This window comes from Abrus precatorius, unplaced genomic scaffold (assembly GCF_003935025.1).
Source record: "Abrus precatorius isolate BTA unplaced genomic scaffold, Abrus_2018 Scaffold2, whole genome shotgun sequence".
Taxonomy (NCBI): Eukaryota; Viridiplantae; Streptophyta; class Magnoliopsida; order Fabales; family Fabaceae; genus Abrus; species Abrus precatorius.
Genome location: NW_020874362.1, coordinates 20744281 through 20771310, shown reverse-complemented (window position 1 = coordinate 20771310; position 27030 = coordinate 20744281). Strand labels below are relative to the sequence as shown.

General features: G+C 32.6%; 1 protein-coding gene across 1 annotated transcript in view; it reads right to left on the bottom strand.

Moving 5' to 3' along the window:
* Window positions 1-492: 492 nt before the first annotated feature.
* Window positions 493-27030, bottom strand: part of LOC113859598 (peroxidase 44-like) — a 30575-nt gene continuing 4037 nt past the window's right edge. Inside the window, exons 5-6 of the mRNA XM_027492328.1 lie at window positions 2581-2775; window positions 493-1242 (exon numbers count right to left, since the gene is read on the bottom strand). Coding sequence (XP_027348129.1) covers window positions 493-1242; window positions 2581-2775 — 945 coding nt within the window. The remainder of the gene's footprint in view (window positions 1243-2580; window positions 2776-27030) is intronic.

Here is a 27030-nt window from a genome sequence, read left to right as displayed (position 1 = left end):
CATATTTTCAATTACATTTATTTGTTTCTTTTTCATTAATACATCGTTTTTTTCTTTCTTTCTTTTTCTTCTCATTTTCTCTTATTTTTTTATATTTTTCTAACTTTCACTTTTTATTTATTGTATACACTAAAAAATAAAAGAGATAATCAAAATTGTTAAAACATTTTTCATGAATCACATTATTCTAACATCCTCCAAAACCATAGGATATTTTCACAGGTGATAGCTTGTCACTTTTATATATGAAACCATACTTTAATTAACATAAAATTACACGATAATTCTAATGCTAGTTACTTATTCATGCTAATTCATATAAATAAATAATGAAGTACGTGGAAGAAATATATGGTTTTTTATGGCACATAAGTTTTCACTTACTTATTCCCACTTTAGAATGAAAGAGAATCAAGAACAGATTCAACAGAACAAAATCATAATATAACAACTCTCACAAGTCTAGCTCCTAGCATTGTGTATTCTATTACTCTAGTTGCGGTTATTGAAAGCCGAGCATTTCTTGCGAATTTCTCCTTGATTTCCAACAAGAACATCAATCTTCCCCATCTTTATCATTGCACTGGCGAAACTATTCTCAAAATTATCCTCATTTGACGCCAAATCTGACACAAAGCTCTTGGTGCTTGTATCCAAGGCAAGTTGCTGATCAATCTCCAACACACCTCTCTTAACAAGAATCTGCTTATAGAACTGATTATCAACAAGAAAAGATGTCTTCTGGTCCAAAGGTGTAGCTGGATCACCAGTTGAATTGCACAGCTTCATCAACTTAGCACTCAACGAAGGGTCCATTGTAGGGTCAGGTTTCCCTTGGGAGTTGGAAAATCTATCAGAAAAGAAACTACAGTGCGCAACACCAACGGTGTGTGCACCAAAAAGGGTCACCATTTCTTGTGTTGTTATGCCTTTACTGGCAAAAAATTGTGATATTACGGAGACGGGATTGCTGGGTCCTGGAATCTTGATATCGTTAGCGTTGGAGACTAAGCCATCGCGTCTTCCTGTGGGAACATCGTATTTGGGTCCTCCAGATAAGGCCACGGCATCTCTTGTAGCCAGTGTTATGATATCTGCACATGACACTGTTGAAGGACATGCTGCTTCAAGGCTCTCCTTCACCTCATCGATCAGATCGAATCCTCGTACGCCCTCGTTTGTACCTGATTCTTTCTCTGGCGTGTCGTCCGTGGAGTCTATGAGAATGGATGCATCACAACCCTATTATTTCAAATTAAGAAATAAAAAAAAAATGCTTGTTACTAGTTCTGAACATTTGTTTACTTGGTTATGAGAGCTTTGACATATCGTAAACTAAAGCCAAATGAATTGTTTCACAGTCAAAACAAAGGAAAAGAAAAATGAATATAAAAAGAAGAGAGTAAATATACGGAAATATAATTATTCTAAAGAAAAATTATTGTCTTGTACTGTTGGGAGGAATGGAGAAGTGTGAGATGGGTATGGATAAAAGGAAGATAGAAAAGAGAAAAAAGATGAAATATGAATATGCAATGTGATGAAAAATGAAATGTGTAAAATGAGGAAATCTATTGTACTAAAAGTATATATAGAAAAAGTGCATTTATAACACTATATTGTTTAAAAGGAAAAAGTTTAGGTAAATTCTGTGGTCAAGGGTAAGTTATATGAAAATTTTTAATTAATAATATTTAGAATGTATTTAAATAATATATTTATTTAATAATAAAATATTATATTTACTATATTTAAACAAGTTAAAAAACAATAAATATTTTAAAAAATCAGAATGCAAACAAAATTAAATAAATTAAAATTTAAAACTAAAATAATAATATTATATTAATATATTTTTATATTATTAATTTCATTGTTATTAATATTTAATTATTATATTATAATTTTTTTATTCATAATAAATAAAAATTATATTTTATTTGAAATTAAAAATATTTATACACATATTAAATAATAAATTTATTTAATAATAAATTATTATATTTGTTACATTTAAATAAGATAAAAAACAGTTAAGTTTATAAATCAAGATGTAATCGAAACTAAATAAATTAAAATTTAAAAATAAAATAATAATATTATATTAATATATTTTTTATAATTTTAATTTGTTATTATTAATATTTAATTATTATATTAATATATTATATTATAATTTCTTTTATTTATAATAAATAAAAATTATTTAAATAAAAATTATATTTTATTTAAAACTAAAAATTTATTAAAAAAATAATAAAAAATAAAATAAAAAATTTAATATAATATATATATAATAGAATCATATAGTAAATAATATAAATAATATAATTTTAAATAAATTATATATAATAATATTTTTTTTAATTTGTTACGTATTTTATTTTCATTAATATAAATTTTTAAGTGCAGTATTCATAAAAAAAATTTAGAATACTACAACTAATACCAAAAGTTTATTATATACTCCGTAAATGTATACATTTATTGAGAAAAAGGATGAGAAGAGAGAGAGAATTGAGGTGAAAGAGAGATTAAAAAAAAAGTGTGGGGTGATCCCTGAGAGGAACTGTATCTTACTCTGACAGCACAGTCATGGAAATGCAAGCGAAGCAAGGCTGCAGTAATGGACTTGTCACGATTGAATCGCTTCTGCACCATTTGCTGCACAATTGACTCTGCTTTGGGGCACGAGGAGCCATAGAATCCAACCTTCAGCTCACCCAATGCCAAGGGGAGTGTAAAGCAAAGGAAGAAGATTATTATCTTCATTTTCTATACTTAATTTCTGGCTTCTTTTTTAACCCTGTGATTATTTTTTGTGCCTCTCAGTATAGTATTTGACTGCATATATATAAGCCCAACAAAAGGCTACCTTAATGGAAAGCTTTGAATCGCATAGCATGCAGCTAATACACCCAAAATGTGGATTTGACTTTGGAAAATGATTCAAGAGGAGGTCTAGCAAACAGTGAAAAATACTACTCTTCAACATAGTATGACCAACGACCACATAGTAGAGTACGACATGTATATGAGTATTGCATTAACATACAAACTACTCAAAGCAACGAATCATATACTTGTAAGACTTCAACGATGCAATATATAGTAATCACTTGCCAGTTGTTGCAATTTACATTACATTGATCTCTAATTAATTAATGGCCCATCTTCTGTTCAACAATACGTCAATCTTCGAAGGATCCGCTTGACTCTATATTCAACCAAAGCCTGCAAACTATAGGTTATCTTTTTGTTTCTTATTTATATTTTAGGCTCTGTGTTTATTATATTTTATTCATCGACGATATCTCCAAGTCAAAGATAATTCCACTTTAAGATGAAGGTATAATTATTCCAAATGCAACCTTTCCTATTATTTTTTTCTGTATACACATGGTTTTTATCCAATTGTAGTCAACTTATTTAAGAGATATATTTAATTTTTAAACTTTGTTTGTACAACTTCATCTCTTTATTAATAATGCAGTTCCATTATTTTGAAATCCTTAATTTTTTTATACAAAATTTTATTCTCACCTATTTAAAATACTTTTCAATGTGATTCATCGAAATTTATAAAATATTGTATTATACTACATGAAAATTTGAGGCTTTCAGCTACTAACGCTAATACAAGGCAATTTATGAGTTGTGCAACAATTTAAGTGAATATTAAACTTTAAAAATTGAATTGATTTAAAATATATTATCTGTTTAAAAACAAATTATATTAGTATCTAATCATAAATTATGATATCCTTTAAAATTAATATTTTTATAATAATCATTTTAAAAATTGTTATTTAAATTAGTTGAGAATATAAAATCTTTATACTGAATCAAAATTAAAACTCATAAAAGTTTATCACATGAGTGTTTTCTAACACAGATCACTTTATAAACTGATGCGACCGATGCAATATATTAAAATGAATAAAAAAATTGTTAGCGTTCTATTTTAAATATTATGAGAATTAAAAGTAAAAATAAATTATGAAACTTTTGAATATTTTGACCGAACATGCAACGTAGCTGGATACAGATTTGTTTTGTCGTCAGCACTTTGTATTTCCTTTTTGTCGTGGGTTTGTACAGGAAAATAAAAAGAAAGAAAAACTATTTCTCTCAATTTTTTTATCACATCCAAATATTAAAAGTTTACAATCATAATTAAATTGGTCGATTGATGTTTCACATGTGCGCGAGGTGAATTAGTTTTCATTATAAAAATTATATACTAAGAAAAATATTTAGTAAACATTAATTTGTTATTATATATATTCAAAGTTTATATTAATCAATAATACGTCGTAATACTAATAATTAGATGTAATCGATACTGTGCACATATCTTTTATTTTTATACCAATAAAATTATTTATGAGTAGCAAGTCAGCACTAGACTTTGCATCAAAATCAAGGTCATAAATTCTTGCAAGATTATAAAAATAAAGTTTATTTATATAGTAATTTTACAATGATATCAAAGTACATCTATTTAGTGGTTTTATAAACCAGTAAGTCACTTGAATACTTGTCATTACCTAAAGTAAAATATAATTTACTTCAAACATAAGCAGGTTGAAAATAGGATGTAAAATTTTCATTGTCAACAAGGATAATAAGCACGAGTAATCACATTACATGCTATGAAGGCCTACTAGGCAACGAAATCTCATTAAAATTTGCAAAGAACCCGTCAAATTGTAAATACTATATATACTTACTACATGTTCCATTATACACTAACACCCCACTACATTCTTTCAAGATCCATATTTAAAACTAGAAAGGAGTTTCAAGTTGTTATATACTTTCAAACAAAAAGAAAAATCAATAAAAGGAAATAAAATTAAAAAAATATGTAGTTAACTTTAAATAAAGGTCCTAAATAAAGTTTAATTTTGACATTATTTTTTATTTTTTTTTATCAAAATTGTAAGTGTCAATGCCACACTGTCTACTTTAACATATTATATCTTGAAAAAAGTATGCCAGAATTTTTTCGACATTAACTTTACAATTTTATTTAAACAATATTTCTATATTTTATTATGTCAAGGTTATACAACCAATAGTTGTTGGAGTATTATCCTCCAAACATATCTCATTGTATGTTATCTGTAATTGAATAATCTAAGAAGTTGCTACCTACTTTATAGATACTGTTATCGTGAATAGCTAAACAACAAATCTCAATTGTAAGTATGTATATATAGTGTAGTATGTAAATGTCATGTTTTTGAGATTAATAAACTAAAGTTGCTTCTTTTATATGATATCAAATTAGCCATTTGCCTCACTGCTGTTTTCGATCCACATGGCCTCAACTACTCAAACTTGTGTGACCTCTCCCAGCCAGCTGACACCCAAAGACCTTGTGGAGTTTAATACATCCACACAATTACCAATCAAGTTGAATTCTTCAAATTATCCAGCTTGGTACGAACAAGTGCACTTTCTACTCAATCATTGCCCGAAACCTTAGGTGTTAAACATGTATATTTATATATGTACTTTCCCTTTTGAATTATGTTGTATAAGTTTGGATTATATGGATTTTCATATGTTGAAATATAAATGTGTGAGCTGTATAGTTGTTGAATAAAGAATCGTGCATTTATAGTACTGTGTGGTTGTTTTGTTTGATGTAATTGGCGGTGCAAGTTTGTGGTTAATCATTAAGCGTGCTATGTGTGTGTGTTAATGTAGAAATTATAGTTGAGGACTTATATTGCCTTCATTATGGGATAAATTAGGAGTTTTGGATGCAGGATGTCTCGCTCAAGCGAGACTGAATCGTGCCGGACTGAACATTTTGGAGCAATCTCGGTCCAGCAAGATTGGTTTCACTCAAGTGAGATAAGATGAGACTGCCCCAACTATCATCTCGCCCAAGCGAGAAGCGACCTCGCTTAAGCGAGAAGTCGTAAAAAAAATTGTGAGCTCTTTGGACCCCTTCTCGCCCATGCGAGAATGCTACTTGCTAAGGCAAGATACCTCTCGCTTAAGCGAGAATAGCACAAATATGGAAAGATGTCACTGTCTGTTTTTCTTGCCCAAGCGAGAGTAGGGTTCGCTCAAGTAAAAGCACACAGATTTGGAGAGGTATTTAAGGAACCTTAGCACAGAAAACATTCATTTCTCACCAAACAATTTTCCCATCTCATTTTCTCTCTATTCTTTTACCTTTTTCTCTTAAAGAAAACCTTCTTAAAGTCAAACTTCTTCCCGATCCAAGTGGAAATATTTATGTTATCAAGATCTAGGTGAGTTTTCAGAGCTTAATTCTCCATCTTTACTCCTTATTTCCTTGATTTCTCTTCTCAAGAGCTTTATGTTTCGTAATGATAAAAAGATTTGAGTTCTTTGGGCATTATATATCTTTTTGAGGCTTGCAAAAGGAGTGATCTTGGGAAACATCTATTCCTAGGTAAAGGGAGCTTATTCTAAGTTATTATGATTACCCATAGAAATATTTATGTACAAACCTTGATATGGCTATGAATAAATTAATCACTTATGGGTAAACCCTAAGGTAGAACACCAAGTATATATGTGGATGATTTGTGAAAGTTGAATTGTTAAGCTGAGATATTATATACTAAAATTAACTGATAAATGATAATATCTTATGTTAGTTATGTTGTGATACAAGTTGTAAATAATGAGAGATTGTTGTATACTACTGATTGTTGTTGAGAACACATTGATACTAAACTGTACTATCATGGTCTGAATGAAATATCATCATACTAGAGTCGAGTTACATGTTTAGGGGGGGTAGACATGTAATGGTTAGAAAACATGTTGAGCTGAGTTATGTTGTAAATCTAGATCCAGATACTGGAATGAATCGCTCCCAGACCGGAAAATTGTAGGTTCCTTCTGGATTAATTAAACTGTGAAACTAGTAGGAGCATTTGCATTAGATGGACAGGGAATTGGCTGAGATTACGTGTTGCTTGGTGAGAATTAAGGAAGTTGTATAAACATTTCTGATATATTTTCATACTCTATGATTATGACTGTTGGTTATATAAGCTTACCTTTGCTTTTTTGTTTGTGTCAATGTGTGTATTGCAATGATCGTACGATGGTACGTGAGCAAGTGTAACATGTGATGTGTCCACTTCTCATACTGGAAGGTCTGATTGAGGGATGTTATGAGCTGAGTATTCGTTTTGGAAGATTGTAATTTTATATAATTTGTTAGTCTAGACTAATTAACTACATATTTAAGTATGAGATGTAAATATTTAATAATTTTGAAAGTTTTGTATTTTGAGCTCCATGTAGAGCAACTACTGTAAATACATATACTTATATAAATTTTTTGGTTATATGAAATGTCCTTGGGACTTTGTTATTCTATTGAGATGTTGAATTTATTTTCTAAAAATTATTTCAAATTAAATGTTAATTATATCTTATGTACTATATATATTTTATCTCAATAGATAAATCTATACAGGGAATAGTGATGTATGATGTTATTGATCCTTTATAAAAAAGGGTTGTGACATTAGGAGTTTATGACTAGTGTAACACCATGCCCTTCTTCCACTATAGATGATGGTGATACCAATGTCCCAAACTCAACCTACTTATATTGGGTATGACAAGACATATTACTCTACATTGCACAACTTGGGTCATGTGATGCCGAAGCTCGCTCCATTACGTCATTTGTTGACACCTCTTGCGATCTTGGCTTGCCCTTCAGTGTGCATTCTCTAACAAGTCTCACTCACGTGTCATGTTTCTCAAAGAGAGACACAGTGCTGTCACCAAAGGTTCTAGTTCGATGCTAGACGCTCTACTGCAAATAAATTAACATTAATTAGGCACTATCTTAACAACATAGACCTTATCATCTATACTCTTAACGGATAGGATTTTCCTTTTGAGAATTCAGTGCTTCCATCCACACTCGTGACATCCCTATTTGATTTGAAGAACTCTATAAAAAATTGTTGGACTTTGAGTGTTTATCTAGCAAGAGGAGCACCTTCAGTGTTATCACCCTTGTCACTACTAATCTAACTTAACATTGGTCTATGCCATTGAGATGTGGCAAACGTCAAACCTATAATCACTCTCAATCTAGTCCTCGTAAGGACAATCCAAGTGCTACTGTCACCTACCAAGTATGCAACAAACGTGGTCATAGTGCTCTATAATGCTTCAAACTCAAAAGAAGCTTCTACAGCCACCCATCACCCACTGCTAATGCAAGCAACATTACTTCACCAAAAATTCTGCCTCCAAAATGGTTATTTGATTCTAATCCTCTCACCACATTACCAATGACCTCAACAACATTTCCCTCACATCTAATTACAATGGCACTGATCAACTTCTTGTTGCCAATGGTTGATGAAACGAATTTTGCTACTCGTTATGCACAAAGATTGTCGTTAATCCTCATCAAATATGCAAAGAAATGAATGCAGTACTAGGGTGTTGTCCTAGGTCGTCTCCAAGGAATTTTTGGTTGGGAACATACATCGGACAAGTGTAAACATATATTTTAAAGCAAGTAAATTGGGGGGAGGTTTGTCAATTTCCAGATTTTAATTAAGAGCAAAATATAAACTAGTGAAATTCAATCAATTAAGAAGAGTAATCCCTAGTCAATCAACGAGTTCTATCCCTATTCTTTCAAATGATTCAATAATCCCCTATTTTTCCCTTGAATTAAGTTAATCTATCAAGCGTAAATTAACTTTAGCATCCCAATTAAAATTAAGCATCTTAATGGGCTCCAATCTCTATCCCTAAGATTAAGCAATCTCAAAGATTAATCACAATTAAGCAATTTTGGATTAGAATTTCATTTGGGTAATTAAGGGTTCATTAAGCAATGTTCCTCTCATGTAAATTTCATTTCATTCAGAGATTGGGGTTAATAAATCCAAGGAAAGAAAGAGTAATATTGCCATTAAACCCAAGAATTCAAGAACCATGTGAATTGACTAGGAATTACAAGAGAATTTAGCCCTCCATATGGATGGGCTTCACAAATGAAAGAAAGAAATGCAGAAACATAAGCAACATTAATGTAAATTCAATGAGAATCAAAGGGAAATTAGAAATTAAAACCTATAATGGATCCCTGGCTGTCACTCAAGGTTCCAAAGCTCTGGAAAGAAAAATGTCCTAATTTGGCAAAGAGAATGAAAAGAAAATAAAATGTTCAAGTCCCTGTACCCTAATTCCTAAAATCTATTTATAGTGGAAGACATGTCAGCAAAATGTCCACTTTTGCCTTTGAAAGTGTCCACTTTGGGCCTTGAAAGTATCCACACGTATATTTACGTAAGCTTGTCAATTCTCTGGAGTTGCCACTTTTGGACTTGAAAGTGGCTACTTTGGATGCGCGTAGCCACTTTGAAAGGCAATAGTGGCCACGCGCAAATTGCTTCCAAAAGTGGCGTCCTGGAGCTTTCTGGAGTTGCTACTATTGAACTTGAAAGTGGAAACTTTGGATGCGCGTAGCCACTATGAAAGGCAATAGTGGCCACGCGCAAAATGCTTCTCAAATGGCGTCCCTAGAGCTCTCTAGAGTTGCTACTTTGGAGGTTGAAAGTAGCTAATTTGGAACCTTTAATGCCCAGACTTGCTGTAGTTGCCACTTTTGCTCCTAAAAGTGGCTACTTTGGAGGCAACTTTCATCCAAGGGTCAAGATATCTCAGAATTAACTTGGGGACTCTGCAAAATTATCAAGATAATTAAAATTGAAATCTATATCTATGTAATTAAATGCAAATTAACCAAAAATTAATAAACCTATGGTATTTACTCAAAATGTGATTTCTATATTATTTGCACTATCTAAGTCCATTTTTTCTATCAAGGAGCACCAAAAAGGCAAGTAAAAATATAATAAAAAGTGGATTCATAGATTATAGGATTACTAGATTATAGGATTACTAGATTATGATCACTTATTCCTAAGGCCTCAATAAGCTAGGTATATGATTCAGATCTAAGAAATAAACTCAATTTCAATTGATAAAGATTCCTTTAACTTCAATTGAATAAATGATTAGTTCACAATTGCATTAAGAACAGAATCACATACTCAATTCAATTAAAACCTCAAGGTTCAGATCCAAAATTACATCGCAATATCAAATCTGGATCCATAGATCCCTAAAACATGTTCCTAAAATAAAAATAGAGAGAAAGAGTAGAAGAAGAAGAGCTGTATAATTTCTTCATCAATCCAATTCCCAACCTGATTCATTAAGGTCTAGAGCTTGGAAGTTGCCCCCAATCTCCCTCTCTAACTCTCCTAAGGTGTAGAAATGAAAAGAAAACAAAAAATGGCAAAGGACCTCCAAATCTAAACTCTTAACAGCTATTTATATTTTTTCCCTCCACCTTCCACGTTGACACTTTAATCACTGAGAGTAATAAGGTGGAAAGCCTTCCAGAAGCTTCTAAGGTTGAGATAGGAACTCCAAACGTCCAAAATTGACACTTAAAAGTGATTTTCAAAATTCTATTATTTTGCATGAATACTTTCAGTAGCAAGAATGTCCACGCGCAGTTGGGCGTGGCTAGTCTCAGTGACCAAAGTGTCCACGCACTTTGAGTGGCTACTTTTAGTGACCAGAGTATCCACACAAATTTGCGCGTGGCAACTCTCAATAGCTAGAGTGTACACTCAATTCTGCTCGTGGCTACTCTCAGCAGCCAGAGTGTACATTGATAAAATATATTTTATGTCTAGATTTCTAGTTTTATTTTCATTTATAAACACTTTTAGTATGTTTTGTTTTTATAGTTTTTACCATTTTTTACTCATTGGAATAAATTGGGCCTATCACAAATAAATGCTTTAATTTCGTATTTTTTGGTAATTCTGACCTCTAACTACTCTTTTGGCCATAACTTTTGTCAGGCTAGAGATTTATTATTGAGTAATCTATAATATTGTATACTTATTCAATGTTAATTGAAGGATTATTTGGTACTGGAATAGATTTAGATGGAGTTTGAAATTATTTAAATAAAAAAAAAAAAAGTGAACAGTACCGTATGAACAGTGTCAGATGAACAGTAAAACCGCCTATGAACAGTGCAAACCGTGTATGTAAAGTGACTGCTGACGTCATCAGCGACATCATCATGACGTCATGGCTGACGTCACATACGCGTACAGTGCGTGTACAGTACGCGTGCACAGTATTTTCCGGCATGAATAGTGCCCTGAACAGTGTTTCCAGCATGAATAGTAAGGCGGTGAACAGTGTTTCCGGCGATTAACAGTAAATTTCAAAAATTTCCTATAAAAAGGGGGCTTCACACGAAATTTTCATTTCTTCACCCCTATCCAAGGTTCTCAAAGGTTCTAAGGCCAAAAACTACTATTTCTCTCATACTAAACCTTCCTAAACTTATATTTCTTGCCAGATCTGAGATCCTACGTCTATTCTGAAGGATTTGAAGTAAGTTTCTTTAAGTTTGAAGTTAGATTTACCGTTCGTTTCTCTTCTCCTTCTCTTTCTCATAGAAGTTCATGGTGTTCTTAGGAGAAACTCCGTTCTAAAGCCGAATCTTCAGTGAATCTTGCATTAAAACACATAATATTCGGTAGATCTAGTGTGAATCATCTTTCTGAGGTAAGGGGAGTTTACTTTAACCTATGAACTACGTTTTGAACGGTTTAATATGCTATTTCAAGATGTTTTGATATGATTTTGTTAGATATTTTGAATAAAAGCTATTTTCTAAGCTGTAACTGCTGTTAATTGATTTAAAATACTGAGATTTTGGCTGATCTATTATAAACTTGCTTTAGTTGAGCTGTTAAAATAACTTTGGCAGTGTGCATCATGCTGAGATATATGTTTTGCATCATTATAGAGCCGAGTTACATGTTTAGGTGGGTAGACATGTAACGGTAAGTTCATGCTGAGCTGCTGTGTTGTGCTGTCTGGATCCAGATACCGGAATGGGTCGCTCCCGGACCGGCTCGGTTCCTTCTGGATTACTTAGGCTGTGAAACCAGTTGGAAATCGTTTTCATGCTGAGCATTAGATGGGCTGGAAATGCATGGGATTATTGCTGTGAGAAATATTTAACTCTATATATATGATTTTATTTTAAGTTTGGTAAGCTCACCCTTGCATTTCTTTCTATGTCGTTGTGTGCGTGTGTACTGCAATGATCGTACGGTGGTACGTGAGCAGATGTAGCAGGTGTTGCATCTACTTCACAGGCTGAGGGGCCAGTGAAGAAATGATTGAAGTTGGGGTCGAGTAATAGTGCATCGAAGTCCTTTTTCCTTATATTTTGAGGCCTCATGTAGAGGGAGCTACGTAGTATAATTTTGGGTATTTTGAATATTATGAACTAAATGTAATATTATGTTGTTCTGTTGGATATTTGTTGTAAGAAACTCTATTTTATTTTGAATGAGAAGAGAATTTCATAATTATATTCTCTATACTTTATTTATTTCAAATAAGTTTGTGATGTAGAAACAATGTTCTCGGTTCCTTATAAAAGGGGTCGTGACAACTTTTTCTACAGATATGGTTTTTGACTGATTTCAGTTGCATTAGATTCTACACATCCAGGGCTTTAAAATATATATATATATATATATATATATATATATATATTTATGGATCGCTGGATTTGGATTTATTTTTTATGTTTTATGATTTTTAGAAGTTGAGGCAGATTTGCTGAATATTTTTACGAAATTGCATTTGGGCTTTTAGATATTATTGAGGCCCAAATTTTGGCCAATTAGTTTACCTTAATTAGAACCTATAAATAAACTAATGAGATTCTAAATTAGGGTGTGCGCGTTTGCGCATGCGATTAGACACTTTGAAATTTTGAGACTTGGTTGAAATAAAAATCCTTATTTTTACTTTCTCTCGAACTCTCTCGTTCTTTTCTCATTCTTGCGTAGGTTAAGTGCTTCGATGGAAGGCTAAACCTCTCGTTCAATCTGTGGAATCCAAACGCTGTAATTCTGACTTGAGTTCTACACTAAATAGCTCCAAGTTTGTTCATTTTTCTCTCTAATCTCATAATAGTATATTGCGATTGTGATTGACTTTTTTGTTGTTACAATTCAAATTAGGACTCGATTGATGCTCTGATTTGATAATTAATGCAGATTAGATTAAATGATTATTTGATTTAATTCGTAACTCTATTCAATTAGGATATTCGATTGATTTTGCCATTCTAGACTATATTAGCCTACAATGTTCCAAGATGCACACAACTTTAGTAAGACATGTGAGTGATGCCAAAGGACTAGAAACATCTCGCGCCGGAATGAGATGCCCCAACTACCTCTCCTTTTTTGTGAGGTGTTTGATGTATGGGGCATAGATTTTATAGGTTCCTTTCCTGTTTCATTTGGCTATACCTATATTTTGTTAGTAGTGGACTATGTCTCCAAGTCAGTGGAGGCAAAGGCCACTCGTACTGATGATGCTCGTGTTGTTATAGATTTTGTGAAGTCACATATTTTCTGCAGGTTTGGATTTCTCAGAGCATTAATCAGTGACTAGGGATCACACTTTTGCAATCGCACAATGGCTACCTTACTTTAGAAGTTTGGGGTTATGCATAAAGTTTCTACACCATGCCACCCTCAGACTAACAGATAAGTGAAGATCTCCAATCGAGAAATAAAGCAAATCCTAGAGAAGACTGTCTAATCCAACAAAAAGGATTGGAGTTTATGCTTGCAGGAAGCTCTGTGGGCTTACAGAACCTCCTATAAAACACCTATAGAAATGTCTGCTTATCAGGTTATTTTTGGCAAAGCATGTCATCTACCAGTAGAAGTGGAGCATAAGGCATTCTAGGCGATCAAGCAATGTAACCTAAACATAGAGGTAGCTAGCTCGCATAGGAAGCTTCAATTACAAAAGTTGGAGGAGATTCATAGAGAAGCATATGAGCACTTCAATATCTACAAAGAGCACACCAAGGCTTTTCATGATAAACTAATAGGGCGTAAAGAGTTCTATATTGGTGACAAAGTCCTTTTATATAATTCCAGACTTAAGTTTATGCTCAATAAATTGAGATCTAGGTGGGATGGTCCCTTTCTTGTTATTAACGTTTTTCCTTATGGTGTTGTTAAACTTCAGGATATAGGATCGCAAAGGAGCTTCAAGGTTAATGGGCATCGGCTCAAGGTTTTTCATGAGAGCTTGGGAGAACATGAACAAGAGGAGGCCACTTTTGAATTGGCCACCTACCCTATGGGAATTTTCTTACTTCTCTCTCACTTATTGGATTATTTGAATTATCCTTATGGTTATTGTGTTTTCCATTGAGGACAATGTTAATTTCAAGTGGGGGGAGTATTATATTTTTTGTGTGTGCATAGTCTAATTAAGTGATTATTTCATGGCTTTGATGGATTAATTGAATCATTCTTTGGTTTGATAAGTGGACTTTGATATCCTGTGTGTTTGATTATTTGGGATAAAATATATACCTTGTGAGGTTTTGAGCCATATAGATGACAATATCATGTCATTTTACTTTCCTTCATTGTGTGATTTTACTCATGGTTGTATGACACTAGAATTTACCTTAACCTTTTTGAGACTATATTTCCATATGCTTGCATTAACATGACAAAGGCATCATTTCCTTCTTGCAAACTACTAGCCAAAAACCAACTTTGCATTATTTCCATTGTTTGAGCCCCCTTGAGCCTAATTGTCCTATTTTTTGTGATCTTACCTCATTTCAAGCCAAAGGTGTAAAACAATAAAACGACCCAACCTTAGGGGGATACAAGAACTTTGGAATTGTTTTAGGAATGGTCATAGAAATAAGTGTAGGGGATATTACTTTAGAGAATGCAAGAGAAAAGAAAAATCAGCTATTTAAAAAAAAAAAAGAAGGAGAAATAAAGAAAAAGAAAAAGAAAAAATAAGTAATAAAAAGGAAAAGAAGCATTGGATGGTTAGCAAAAGTAAAAGAGGATTATTTTTTAATTGTATTACATTATATATTTATTTAGGGGATTTACTTTCATCCTTACTTTCTTTGTATTCATTCCCCATTGTTCTTATATCCTCTTTGGTTTTAGCTTGATTACCGTTGTAATTTTTCTATCTTCACTATGCCCCTTTATAACCTAGAAAAGTCCTCTTGATTTTTGTGTGTATGTGTGGATTCTAGTGGAGTAGGCAATTGGCAAGCTTATGGATGATCATGCTTCATGTTGTGCATTTTGAGTGACACACTTCATGTGTGAGGATTTTATCTCTTATGGTTAAATAATTATTTGATTTAATTCATAACTTTATTTAATTAGGTTATTCGATTGAATTAATAATTGAATCGGTGATTGTTCAAATGTGGATTTAAATCTTTAGATACTGTGATAGTCAGAGTTACACGCAATTGATATTCTGTGGATTGATATTTCTTAATTCATTTTTTTTACTCACTTTAATTCTATTCGTAATTTAATTTGATTAATTGCAATTTTCAAAACTCCAAAAACCTTATTTTCATTTTTTAAAACAAAACTTAAAATTGAATTTGACTGAGAATGTGTCTTCGTGAATTAACCTAGGTTTGACTCTATACTACAAAATCTTTAGAAAACTTAGTTATTTTGATATATTACTACATGAACTCAGAAAAATAAATATTTCTTCTGACTTTGCTTCTTTTGCAATCTTTATTTGAAGTGCAGTTTCCAGAATTAGACATGGATTCCTCGAATATTTTTTTTTTTCACATTGTGCTGGAACAATAACAGAGTTACTAAATTGTTGATTCTATGTCCTTATATTTTGATGGAAATGAGAAGTGTGAATGCCTATAACAAATGGCTTTGTTTTTAAGTTGTTGTTGAACTGCATCATAATGATTCTTCTAATAATTAGGGAATGGAATTCTACCCTGGTACCTATACGACCCGAGTAAGATTTTAAGAAACGTTACGAAATTTCGTTAAGTATATTTAAAATGCCAAATATTGTGTTTCGGTGTCCCTTTTGCTATGAGTAATGTTTCCTTTTATATTATTAATTTTTATTGAAACCAAATAGTAATTAATTCCATACAAGATAAGTTGACATATCCTCCAAAAAAAAAAAAATGCTAAATGCACGATTAGACAAATTCTGAGAAAGAAGTTGTTTATGTTCTCCTGCATGAATGTCATATAGCCTATTTTATTTGTATATGAAATGATGGGTTTAAAATATGGATTGTTTGAAATAAAGGGACTTTGTCGGTTTGCTGGTCTAATGGATTTAATTGGCTTTTATAGTATGCCTGAAATTGTTGTACTCTGTGCAAGCATTCTTTAGTAATTGGACTGATAAATACAGGCAATTTAGTTACCAAAATGTGCTTTTTGAATTATCCTATTCCTTTTCATTCTGCCTCTAAATTTTTATGAATTTTAATTTACCACATGACATGTTAAAATACTATTATGCTATCCTTGTTACATGCCTGTCCATGATGTTCTTTTTAGATCGAGATTTGTGTATATTGACTAAAATCATGATTGTTTATATTCAGATTGAACGTATGCATGCATCATCCTAGTATATTTTTCCCTTTCTTTGTTTACGTAACAACCTTACAGAATGTAAAACTCTCCATTTTTATACGTAATGATGCAATTGTTTCAGCTGAAATTTATATAACTTTTTCTTTTAATTGGAGGTAATAAACTAAATTTTTTTTTTTTTAACTTCTATATTTTCCTTCCTCTTCAGGTCCATGATTATAAGGTAAAAATAAATTATTGAAATGTTTATAATGAGTACAAATTCTTTGTTTGGTTGCAACCTACACTGTGTATCTAGTAGGCTTGGATATAAAATTCAAGTTTTGGACTATTATGATTTTTAGGTGCGGATTGATTGTGTGTATTGAATGAATTTTTACAATTCTTTAAAAGTTAACGTGGAACATGTTAAGGTTATTAGTGGTAGCTAAATCTTTATAAAAAAAATTTACAAAATAGATAGATTTCAAGAACTATAATTCAAATAGAGAGTTTGGTATAAGAATAAAAAGGGAACCTGATTATTATAATTCATATTTTTTTGTAACACCTTCATTTTCTTTATTTAAATAAACAAATTTTTATGGCGAATAGCAAATAAATTTATTTCTATTTATGGATTTAATAATAGAATAAAGATATAATTTTATATTTTTTTCTTACAAAAGTTTCATAAGATTGAAAAAAAAACAAAGTCAAGCTTCCAAGGGTAAAACTTTGAAACTTTGAAATAATCAAATAAAACTTAACTTTACTTCTAGCAAATCATTTAGTTCATTTTGAATACATGTAAATTTCAAATTTCCGCTAAGAACATTTCCAAAATATTCTTTACAATCAAAACTTGCTCAAGCATTTAAATTCTAAAATCTGACGTTAAAGTCATTTACAAACTTTGGTCAACACAGATTATAATTAAATAAAACAATACGATTTCTCAATGGCTTTAGTCCTTACAGAGCAGTCTTCCTTCCAATACCCTTAGATTATGATCATAGAACGGACCAAACATCTTTATCTCTTCACTTTCATTACCTAAAAATATTAGTAAGGGTGAGTATCTCTCACCCCACTAAATCTCTTGTTTAACTTAAGCAAAGTAATCATATATATAATATTGAGAATATTTTCCTAACATAGATAAAATTGGTACTCTCACTCAAATCATATAATTCACTGTCACAACAGACTTAAGACAACCAGTCAATCATATTTATAAACTTTCATAACATGCATCTTTCTACTAATTTGTACGTCATAATACATGTATTATTCCACGTCAATCAATATGTCATAATACATGTTCCTAATCGCAACCATCGATATATTACAACACATATATCACCATAACATCAATCGACCTGTTACAATGCATATATTATAATCGTACAACCTATACACTACTTCATACACATCACATTTTGACATTAATTTCACTTTCATATTCAATGCCCCTGGGATCCCTTGAGAACTTGACAGTTTAGATAGCCGTCAGTTAGCCGCAGCAACACGGATACACGTGTGCCGACCCAGCCCCTTCTAGCAAAGGTATAGTCAGGAGTCTCGTCACGAAATAAGTGTATTGCCTATAAATGCTTTTACTTTCAGCAAATCATTGTGTACTTATTCACACTTAGCATTCATCACCCTCATTTCTCCAAGATTTCCCAAATCTTCTCTGAACTCTATACTTCCAATGTATCTTTGGAGCTATCTAAACTCACCACTAACATTTCTCATTCTTTTCCACACCCTTTTATAGGGCAACGTGTTATAATACGTGAGTCTTGACCAAATAACTTGGTGTATTACGATACATATATTATGAGTACACCCTTTGGGTTGTACCATAATACCTGTATTGCAATCACATCCATTATTTATTCTAACTCTCATATTATAATCACTTTTTCCAGCATTCTATTCAATTCACTCACACATGCACTTACTGCACGTAGCCACGCTCACTGTGGCACTGAGATCACATCACACTGAAAATCCTTTCTTTATTTAAGAACAGTCAAACACTTGCATCAAATCATAGATTCACTCATTTGGCATACTTCAACTATTAAACAACATATATAATAATTATATTATTCATCATGGAAATATCATCAACCAACTCATTCATTTGTAATACTCTAACACTTTTCATTACAACCTAGTTCAACCAATATCAACATACCACAATCATTAACAAAAACTCAACACAGAAAATCCTCAAACAGTTCATACATCACTTAGATCAATATAATGTGTTAGAAGTCAGACACCTTCAGATTCAGCCTAATCGCACAACTTAACTTACACATTTTCTCGATAATAATAAAGTTGTCTATCCTAAGGTCTAGCATAATCCCTTATTCCAAAACATCAAATATCATGTCCCAACTACTCTTAACAACATTTACTTAGTAGAATCATAATGTTCCTCAAAGACCATTTTATTTAAAGCCTTTATTACAAGTTACCTTTAGATAGTTATCAAAATAGTTAACAGTTTCCCATTTTAAGCTACCCAAGAGAGGTTAGGGTTTGGGATTAACTCCTTCTTACCTTGAAATGAAGACCCTTTATGAAATCCACGACAGAATAGCTCCCTACATAGATTTTCATCCCTAAAACATGGAATTCCACATGAGAAACTGAGAATACAAGAAAGAGGGGCGAGAAACTGAAAACCCTAATTCATAAACTTACCTCTAACCTTTCCAAACTTGATTTCAACCTTTAATCTAGCTTCTAAACACCTTTGGAGACAATTTAATTAGTAGGAATGGGTTGGAAGTAGAGAGAATCGAGAGGATTTCAAAGGGAGGGATGGGAAATGAATTTTTCGAACCCTAAACCCTTCAAATACCCCTCAAATCATGACACGCTCGTTACAACAACACACTTTCGCTGCAGAAACACCTCTTGTCTCTACAGCAAAAATCTCAGAGAAAATTACACCCTGATTTTTGCAGAATCTCACTATAGCGAGACTATACCTAGAAATACATCTCTCATTGTCACTCTCTCGTTACAGCGAGAAGGCGACAATCTCAAGCCTTCCTCCCAGAGTCCTCTCGCTACAGCGAGAACACCCCTACACTTCACACCTAGCCAAATCTCCAAATCAACCAAACCAGCCACATAATTCAACACACATACATTCACATGAATAAATCAATATATATATATATATATATATATATATATATATAATATCCTTACAAAGTTCAAGACGTTACATTTTTTACTATAAGCTTAGGTGTTCATTACTTGATTAAGAATATAGAAATAGACATATTGACTAACAAGCCAAATAGATTTAGTTGGTCCAAAATTATAGGATAACTCATATGGAGAACCTATTCTTACTTTAGGGATATATTTTATAGCAACTATAGGTGTGCAACATTTTAGAAACTACATATTTAAAATTTGATATATCATTTCATGTGCTATTTTGTTTGGTTCTGATTGTTACTTCTAAGTGGCGCGTGATTGATGACCATTATAAGTTAGCATGTATGGTTTGAAATGATAGTAATATATTTATTTTTCGTTCACTGCATCATCAATGTGAGGACAAAGGAGGGTCAAGGCAACAGTGTGGCACAACTGATAAATGCATGTGTTAGGCTTATGGAATAACCTTGCGGGTAGTGAAAGACCTAATGGCATGGAGTAACTCATCACGACTGGGTCACGTCGCTGACAAACCTTTACTAATCCCAATTATCGAGGATCGTGGTAGGCTCATTCCTGAAGTTTGAATATTGAATCGACGAAGTTAATGTGCTTATGATAGCAAGGAATGAGGACCTCTGACTGCCTTGACTAGAGGAAAGATGGTAATTTGAGGAAGTATAAACTACAAGTGGCATGCATCACTTCTTATAGCTTTATTGAAATTCTTATGAGCATATGATATATTCTGATAGTGTTTTAATTTGTTGTTGTTTCTTTGATGAAATGAAGTTCTCCTTTAATTGGCCTTTTGTGTTCTATTGTAAGTATTGTGTAAATTATTCTTATTCTTTGGGACTCACCATTTTGCTTGTTCCTTCTTTCTTTTGTTTTCCTTTCTTATTTTGTTTGTTTCATGCATAGCATAGATCAGGCAAAGATATAGATATTAGACAATGACAAGGAAATGTGACTCTACTATCCCAGACACATCGTCACATATTCCAAGAACTAGTGACCATGGGCATGGGACCCATAAATGACGAGGGTTGGAAGCCCTATTGGAACGATAGCCTCCTTGCTGAGATTTACATGCCACTACGAGAGGCTGAGACTCATTTATCCTTTTATGTTCTTCCTACATCTTGAAACCTCACCTGCTAACCAATCAGAATCCGTACTTGAGCTTGAGTGGAAGGACATCTCTGTCATCGAATCTTCCATCTGACCTATACCATCTCACCGTACTAGTTCCCCTCCTCCACCTCCAGATGAAGTTGGACCTTCTGTATGACGACCATCACCACCACCACCTCAGTCTCGCTTTCCAGCTCCCATGGTCGGATCGGTAGATAGTGATGATGAGTAACCTTCTCCCCTTTGACCTCAAATGGTGAACGAACAGTCTATTTTCTAGTGGAATAGAGTCTGATCCTAGTGAGGACTCTCTTTTGATAGAGTTTTACTTATGATTGTGTACTGTCATGGATTTTGAAATTACTCGTAGAACGAGTTATATTGTTACTTTTTGAAAGACTATGTAGTAGGGATCTATTTTGATGTATATATACTTATTGGTTTGTATGGATGAATGCTTTAGATAATTCTTTTGATGATCACATGTGAATGCTTTGATACTTTGATAAACCTTTGTGTGACCTGCAATATCTACAGGCTTAATTTTGATATGGTTGGTTATTAACAAACATACATGTTATGTTGTACCTTGCTAAAATGAAGTAGCTACTATATATGGATGTTGCAGGAAACTATTGAAGTGTGATGGTAATTGCAGGTCCCATAAGTAAGGATGTGATGAGTATATACATATAACTATGTGTATTGAAATTGTTTTGTTTGGATGATTAAATTGACTAGTAATTTTTACTTATTATGAATTGGACTCATTACAGGAGTGGCATACCTGCCTTTAGAATTTTTGTAATGAGGAGAACATATTAAAGTGCCATTTTTATGCATTCTACATAATGCTGGACTGAACCTTTCAGGAAATAGATGGTGTTCAATGTATTTAAATAGTTTGATGCTTTACTTTATAGTCTGTTGGCATGCTCAGCTCCTAACTATAAATTTTACTCTTGATGGATAGACTATCCACGTTAACAGTCCCCTCTAACAGTGAAAGAGGGTATTCCATGTCTATATGCATGTACCACAGTGACCTATTTTAGGGATAGTGTGTGTAACATTTGTCTTGTGATAGGAAATATTCACCCTTACTAACTATTTTCAGGAAGGCGAATGAGGAAGGAATAAAGATGATTGATCCATTCTAAGATCATAGTCCAATGATATTGGAAGGAAGACTGCTTTATAGGAACTAGAATAATTTGAGAAATTTTACTCTAATTACATTTTATGGTTGACCAAGTTCTATAAACAATTTTAAATGTCAGATTTTAAACTTTATAATAATTTGAGAAATTTTATTTTAATGAATAATTTTAAAATGTTCTTAAGGGTATTTTTAAACTTATATATATGCGATATTAACCAAATAAATGTTAGATGTAAATCAAAATTTTATTCATCACTTTAAAATCTTAAAATTATTCCTTTAGGAAGTTTTAAGCACTGTTAAATCCTATAAAATTTCTTAAACGAAATGTAAGTTCAGTTTTTATTTAATTTTTAAATTTATAAAACACAAAATAATTCTTTTACTTTTCTTTTGTGCTATAAATATTTACTTATCTCCAAATAAGGATTTGAGGATGTTACTACTCTCCCTATATCCCATAAAGGTTCTACTGCTATTTTATCTATTCAGAAACCTTTACATTTATCTAATGTTCTTTGTGTCCCGTTACACAAAATTTGGTTTATGTCTCTTAATTATGTCAATCTAACCAATTGTCTATTGAATTTTTTTTTCTTTGCATTTTGAGGTGAAGGATATAAGCACAACGGTGATTCTATTACGAGGATTGAATGAAGGCAATGTATATAAGTTATCTTCACATACCCCTCAGTCATTTATAATTCAATCCACCCCTTCCTTACAACTTTAGCTTCATTGACCTGGTCATCCATCCTCTCGCACCCTTCTACACGTTCTAAAGTCCAACAACTTCACATTTCATGGTTCTTCTAATAAATGCTCCAATTGTCTTGCCAAGAATCATAAATTAGTTTTTAACAAATCTTCTTTGACAAGCTTGTATTTTTTTGCAAATTGTGTACTCTAATGTTTGGAGCCCTGCTTCGAATAATTCAATTGATACTTTTTGTTACTATGTTATTTTCATTGACTATATCTCCAAATACGTATGGTTGTATCCAATGAAAAAATGCGTATGATGTCTCCTTCATATTTCTAGTTTTTAAAAACCTCATGAAAAATTAGTTTAACAACAAAATTAAAAACCTTTACTCTAACAATGGTGGTGAATTTTTAAAACTTAAGAACTTTCTCCAAGCAAATGGAATCACTTACTTAACAACACCCCCTTACATCCTAGAACATAATGGTCTTTTCAGAATGAAAACATCGCCACTTGCTTGAAACAACTAGATATTTAATGCACTAAGCATCATTGTTTGGTAGGCAAGTGTACTTGTTGAAAAGTAATAAAGGATTCTTAAATTAAGTTTTCGAATTATCGTCGCATAAAGATTGTTTTCCAACTACTAAGAATTTCTACTTCAATTGTTTAAGCTTCAAAGATATCAGATTAATTAAAACAAGAATGTATAAAATCAATTATAGAACTAAGAGTAAGGAATACAATGCACGTCTTGGTTGAACTTATTGGAAAGGAACCTAGGGTATATGAGTTTTCTTATTCAATCTTTAATGTTATTTTTCTATTCAATCCTAAGTTTGATTTCCATGTGATTACCAATCATTCATACAATTACTATTAATACCCAATGGTCGTAATATTAATATTCTTTTCTATATACTAATATCCTCAATGGTCATGCAAAATATTAATTCAAGGAAGCATAAAACACTTATGAACTTGTTAATTTAATAACAATTGGAAGAGAAAGATTGGTTTGGTCCACCTAATCCTTTGTCTCATTTTATCCTATAGATCTATTAACTAATCAAGGTACAGTCACCTGACGATATAATTAATTAGGACTATTTAATTATGTGTAATAGGATAAAAGCTAATCACGAACGGAAACCAAATATAGATTCAAACTTCAAAATCTCATAAATTTATGAACAATAGTTCTCATAGCCCTAACTATGGACTTAGTCATGTTAAAGGAAAGAACTAAAATAATCGTAAACAAAGCCATAGAGAAAAACAAACTAGAATGAGTTGAGTTCTCAGTCTTCAAATACGGTCGCTCAAAGCTCCAAGTCCCGCCAAGAGTATGCCAAAGATCCTCTGCAAGAGAGACGAGATGAAAGATGTATCAAAGAGTAAAAGACAAAATGTCAACGGTGTAAAATCAGATGCCCAATTACTTTCCCCAAGGTTCCTTTAAATAGGGTTTTGAAAACTCTAAAATTATTTCACAGTTAGGCTTCTCGTAAGTGAGTACGGCTGTGCTTAAACTTCATACATAGGCGCACTGATCAATATGCATAGTCGTGCATATGTTCAAAGCACCCTTGTGCTTAATGATAAAGTCTAAGCCTGCTGACTGCTGCGAAGCTCTATTTTGCAACCAATTTGGGCCCAAAACACGTCTTAAATCCAGTTGTAGCCTTTTTATGCTAAACTACACAATATACAAATAAATCAATATAAAACTCAAATAAAATAAAGGTCAAACATCAATATATGGGCTGTAAAGGAGAGCCTAATTACAAACTTATCAGTCGTTACCTTCAACCTTTTAGTCGTTCACTATCCAAATTGCAGCCTACTTAATAAACTGTCGCCCCACTCCTGGCCTTAACATGAAATCCTTATTTTGAATTCTCCGTAAACAAAGTCCCAACTATACTAAACTTAGAACATTTGGTTATTTATGCTACCCATGACTTAAATCATACACCTCCATTAAACTTGAACCACACTCTAAGCCTACGTATTCCTTGGTTATAGCTTATCTCAGAGTGTTTATATATGTTACAATTTTTAATCTTAATGTCTTTACCACTCGAGACATGTCCAATTTTTAAAAGATATTTTCCCTTCTCTCCCTCTACAGATCCCTCCCATTCCAACACATCCAATACTCCATCACCACATCTCCCTTCTATCCAACCAACTCATCCAAAACTAATGTCCTTATATCTGTACCATCATCATCCTTTTTGGCTTCTCCATCTTCTAGTAGGTCCCCCTCTCACATGCCAGCCCAACTACTTAACCTTACCTCTCATGGTATACCCACGTTGCCTCCAGTTCCATCGCCAATATAATTGCCCCCCAAGTGCACTAGAAAGTCACCTTTCCTACTCGTCAGATGTTAACCTGTGGGAAACATGGAATTTTTAAACCAAAACAATCTTTTGCAGCATCCAAATATCCTCTTCCTTTCATTCAATGAGTCAACATGTGTCTTTCAAGCACTAAAGCATGAAGAATGGAGGCAAGTCATGTCTAATGAATTCTCTGCACTCATGAAGAATGGTACTTGGACATTTGTTCCCTCTCAGCCTCACTACAATGTAATTGGAAACAAATGGGTATCTTGTGCTAGAATTTTCTTTAATCCATTATGTAATTTTTGTTATGTAATGACTATTATGAAATTACCTTTTCCCTTTGAGATCTTGAATTACGTTGCTCTCACAACACAATATATAGTTCTCACACAATTAAGGATTTAGAGAGCACTTACCTGAATTCATTGTTCTTTGATGTTACCTCTCTCTTTGATGTCATTGATTCCTTGGTATTTTCTCCAACTCTTCCTTCCTCTTTCAGTTCCTCTCAGATGGTTGAGAGAAAGTTCCTTTATGCATTTACCGTGAGCTCACTTAGAAACTGTGAAAAGTGAGAAAATAGGGAATGCCATAACCCTCATTTGGTAACCGCTCTTTAATTTATATGAAAAGAGAGGGAAGGGTTTCCTTATAATTGTATTTACAATTGTACCCTCAATGACTCTATATTTTATATTTAACTACCATCACATTAAATCATTAATTAGAGTCATGTTATAAGTTACATAGGCCACTATAATAAGATTATTAAAATAATCTAACAATCTCCCACTTGACCTATGTGACGACTTGAAGATTCAATGAACTGTAAGTGCGCATATCATTGATAATATCAAGTCATCATCTTTTAATGATTTAAGTTGATCGGATCATGGTGGTCACAAGTCATTTGACGACATGATTCCTTTCAAGTATCACAGAACCAACCCAAATCAAAATAGCTTTAATCAGTCATACTACAAACTGTAACTCTGATGTGTTTTTAACACTCAACCTGTTATCAAACTCAAACCATACATGTACATTAACACAATTCAGATAACAAGTAAACAAGTAGAAACAATACTTTTATTGAATTCCCAAAATGTCTACAATAATATGAGCAAAATAATCTATACACATATATGTGAATCACACAATTATGCTAACAAGGACTTGTCTATAATGCCCATTCTACCAACATGGCCAGAAAACGTTTTAGGGGGCAATCCCTTAGTTAGCGAATTCGCTATCATTAAATCAGTACTAATGTGCTCAATAGACACTTTCTGTTTTTGCACTTCTTCTTTCACTGATAAGTATTTTAAGTCCATATGCTTTGCTCCCTTTGAATACTTATCATTCTTAGAAAAGAAGACGGCTGCAAAATTATCACAGTACATTCTCAGCAGCTTTTCTATATTATCAACAATACCAAGCCCTAAGACAAAGTTCCGCAGCCACAAAGCATGAATAGTGGCCTCAAAGCATGCCACAAATTTCGCTTCCATGGTAGATGTAGCAATAATGGACTCCTTTCCGTTTTTCCATGAAATCGCACCTCCAGCCAACAAGAAGATGTAGCCAAGGGTCGATTTCCTTGAGTCTACACATCCAGTATAGTCTGAATCCGAGTAGCCAACCACTTCCAGTTGACTAGTGATCGCGAGTGTCTCTCTCGGACAAATTAATAAAAATCAAATTGCATAAAAATTATGTAGTAAGAGGTGCAATCTGAGTCGTCTCTCAACGCTGATAACGTTATACGATTATAAAATTTTTAGAGGGGGTTTGATTTATAGAATAACTAATTAGAATCAAAAGTTAAAAATAATTAAAAACTCTAATCCAAGAATTTATAAAAATTACGACCACTCTATCACCGGATTCTAAGAAGATGCATCAACCAACAAATTAGTGATTAACATTAAATTCGAATGAAACCTC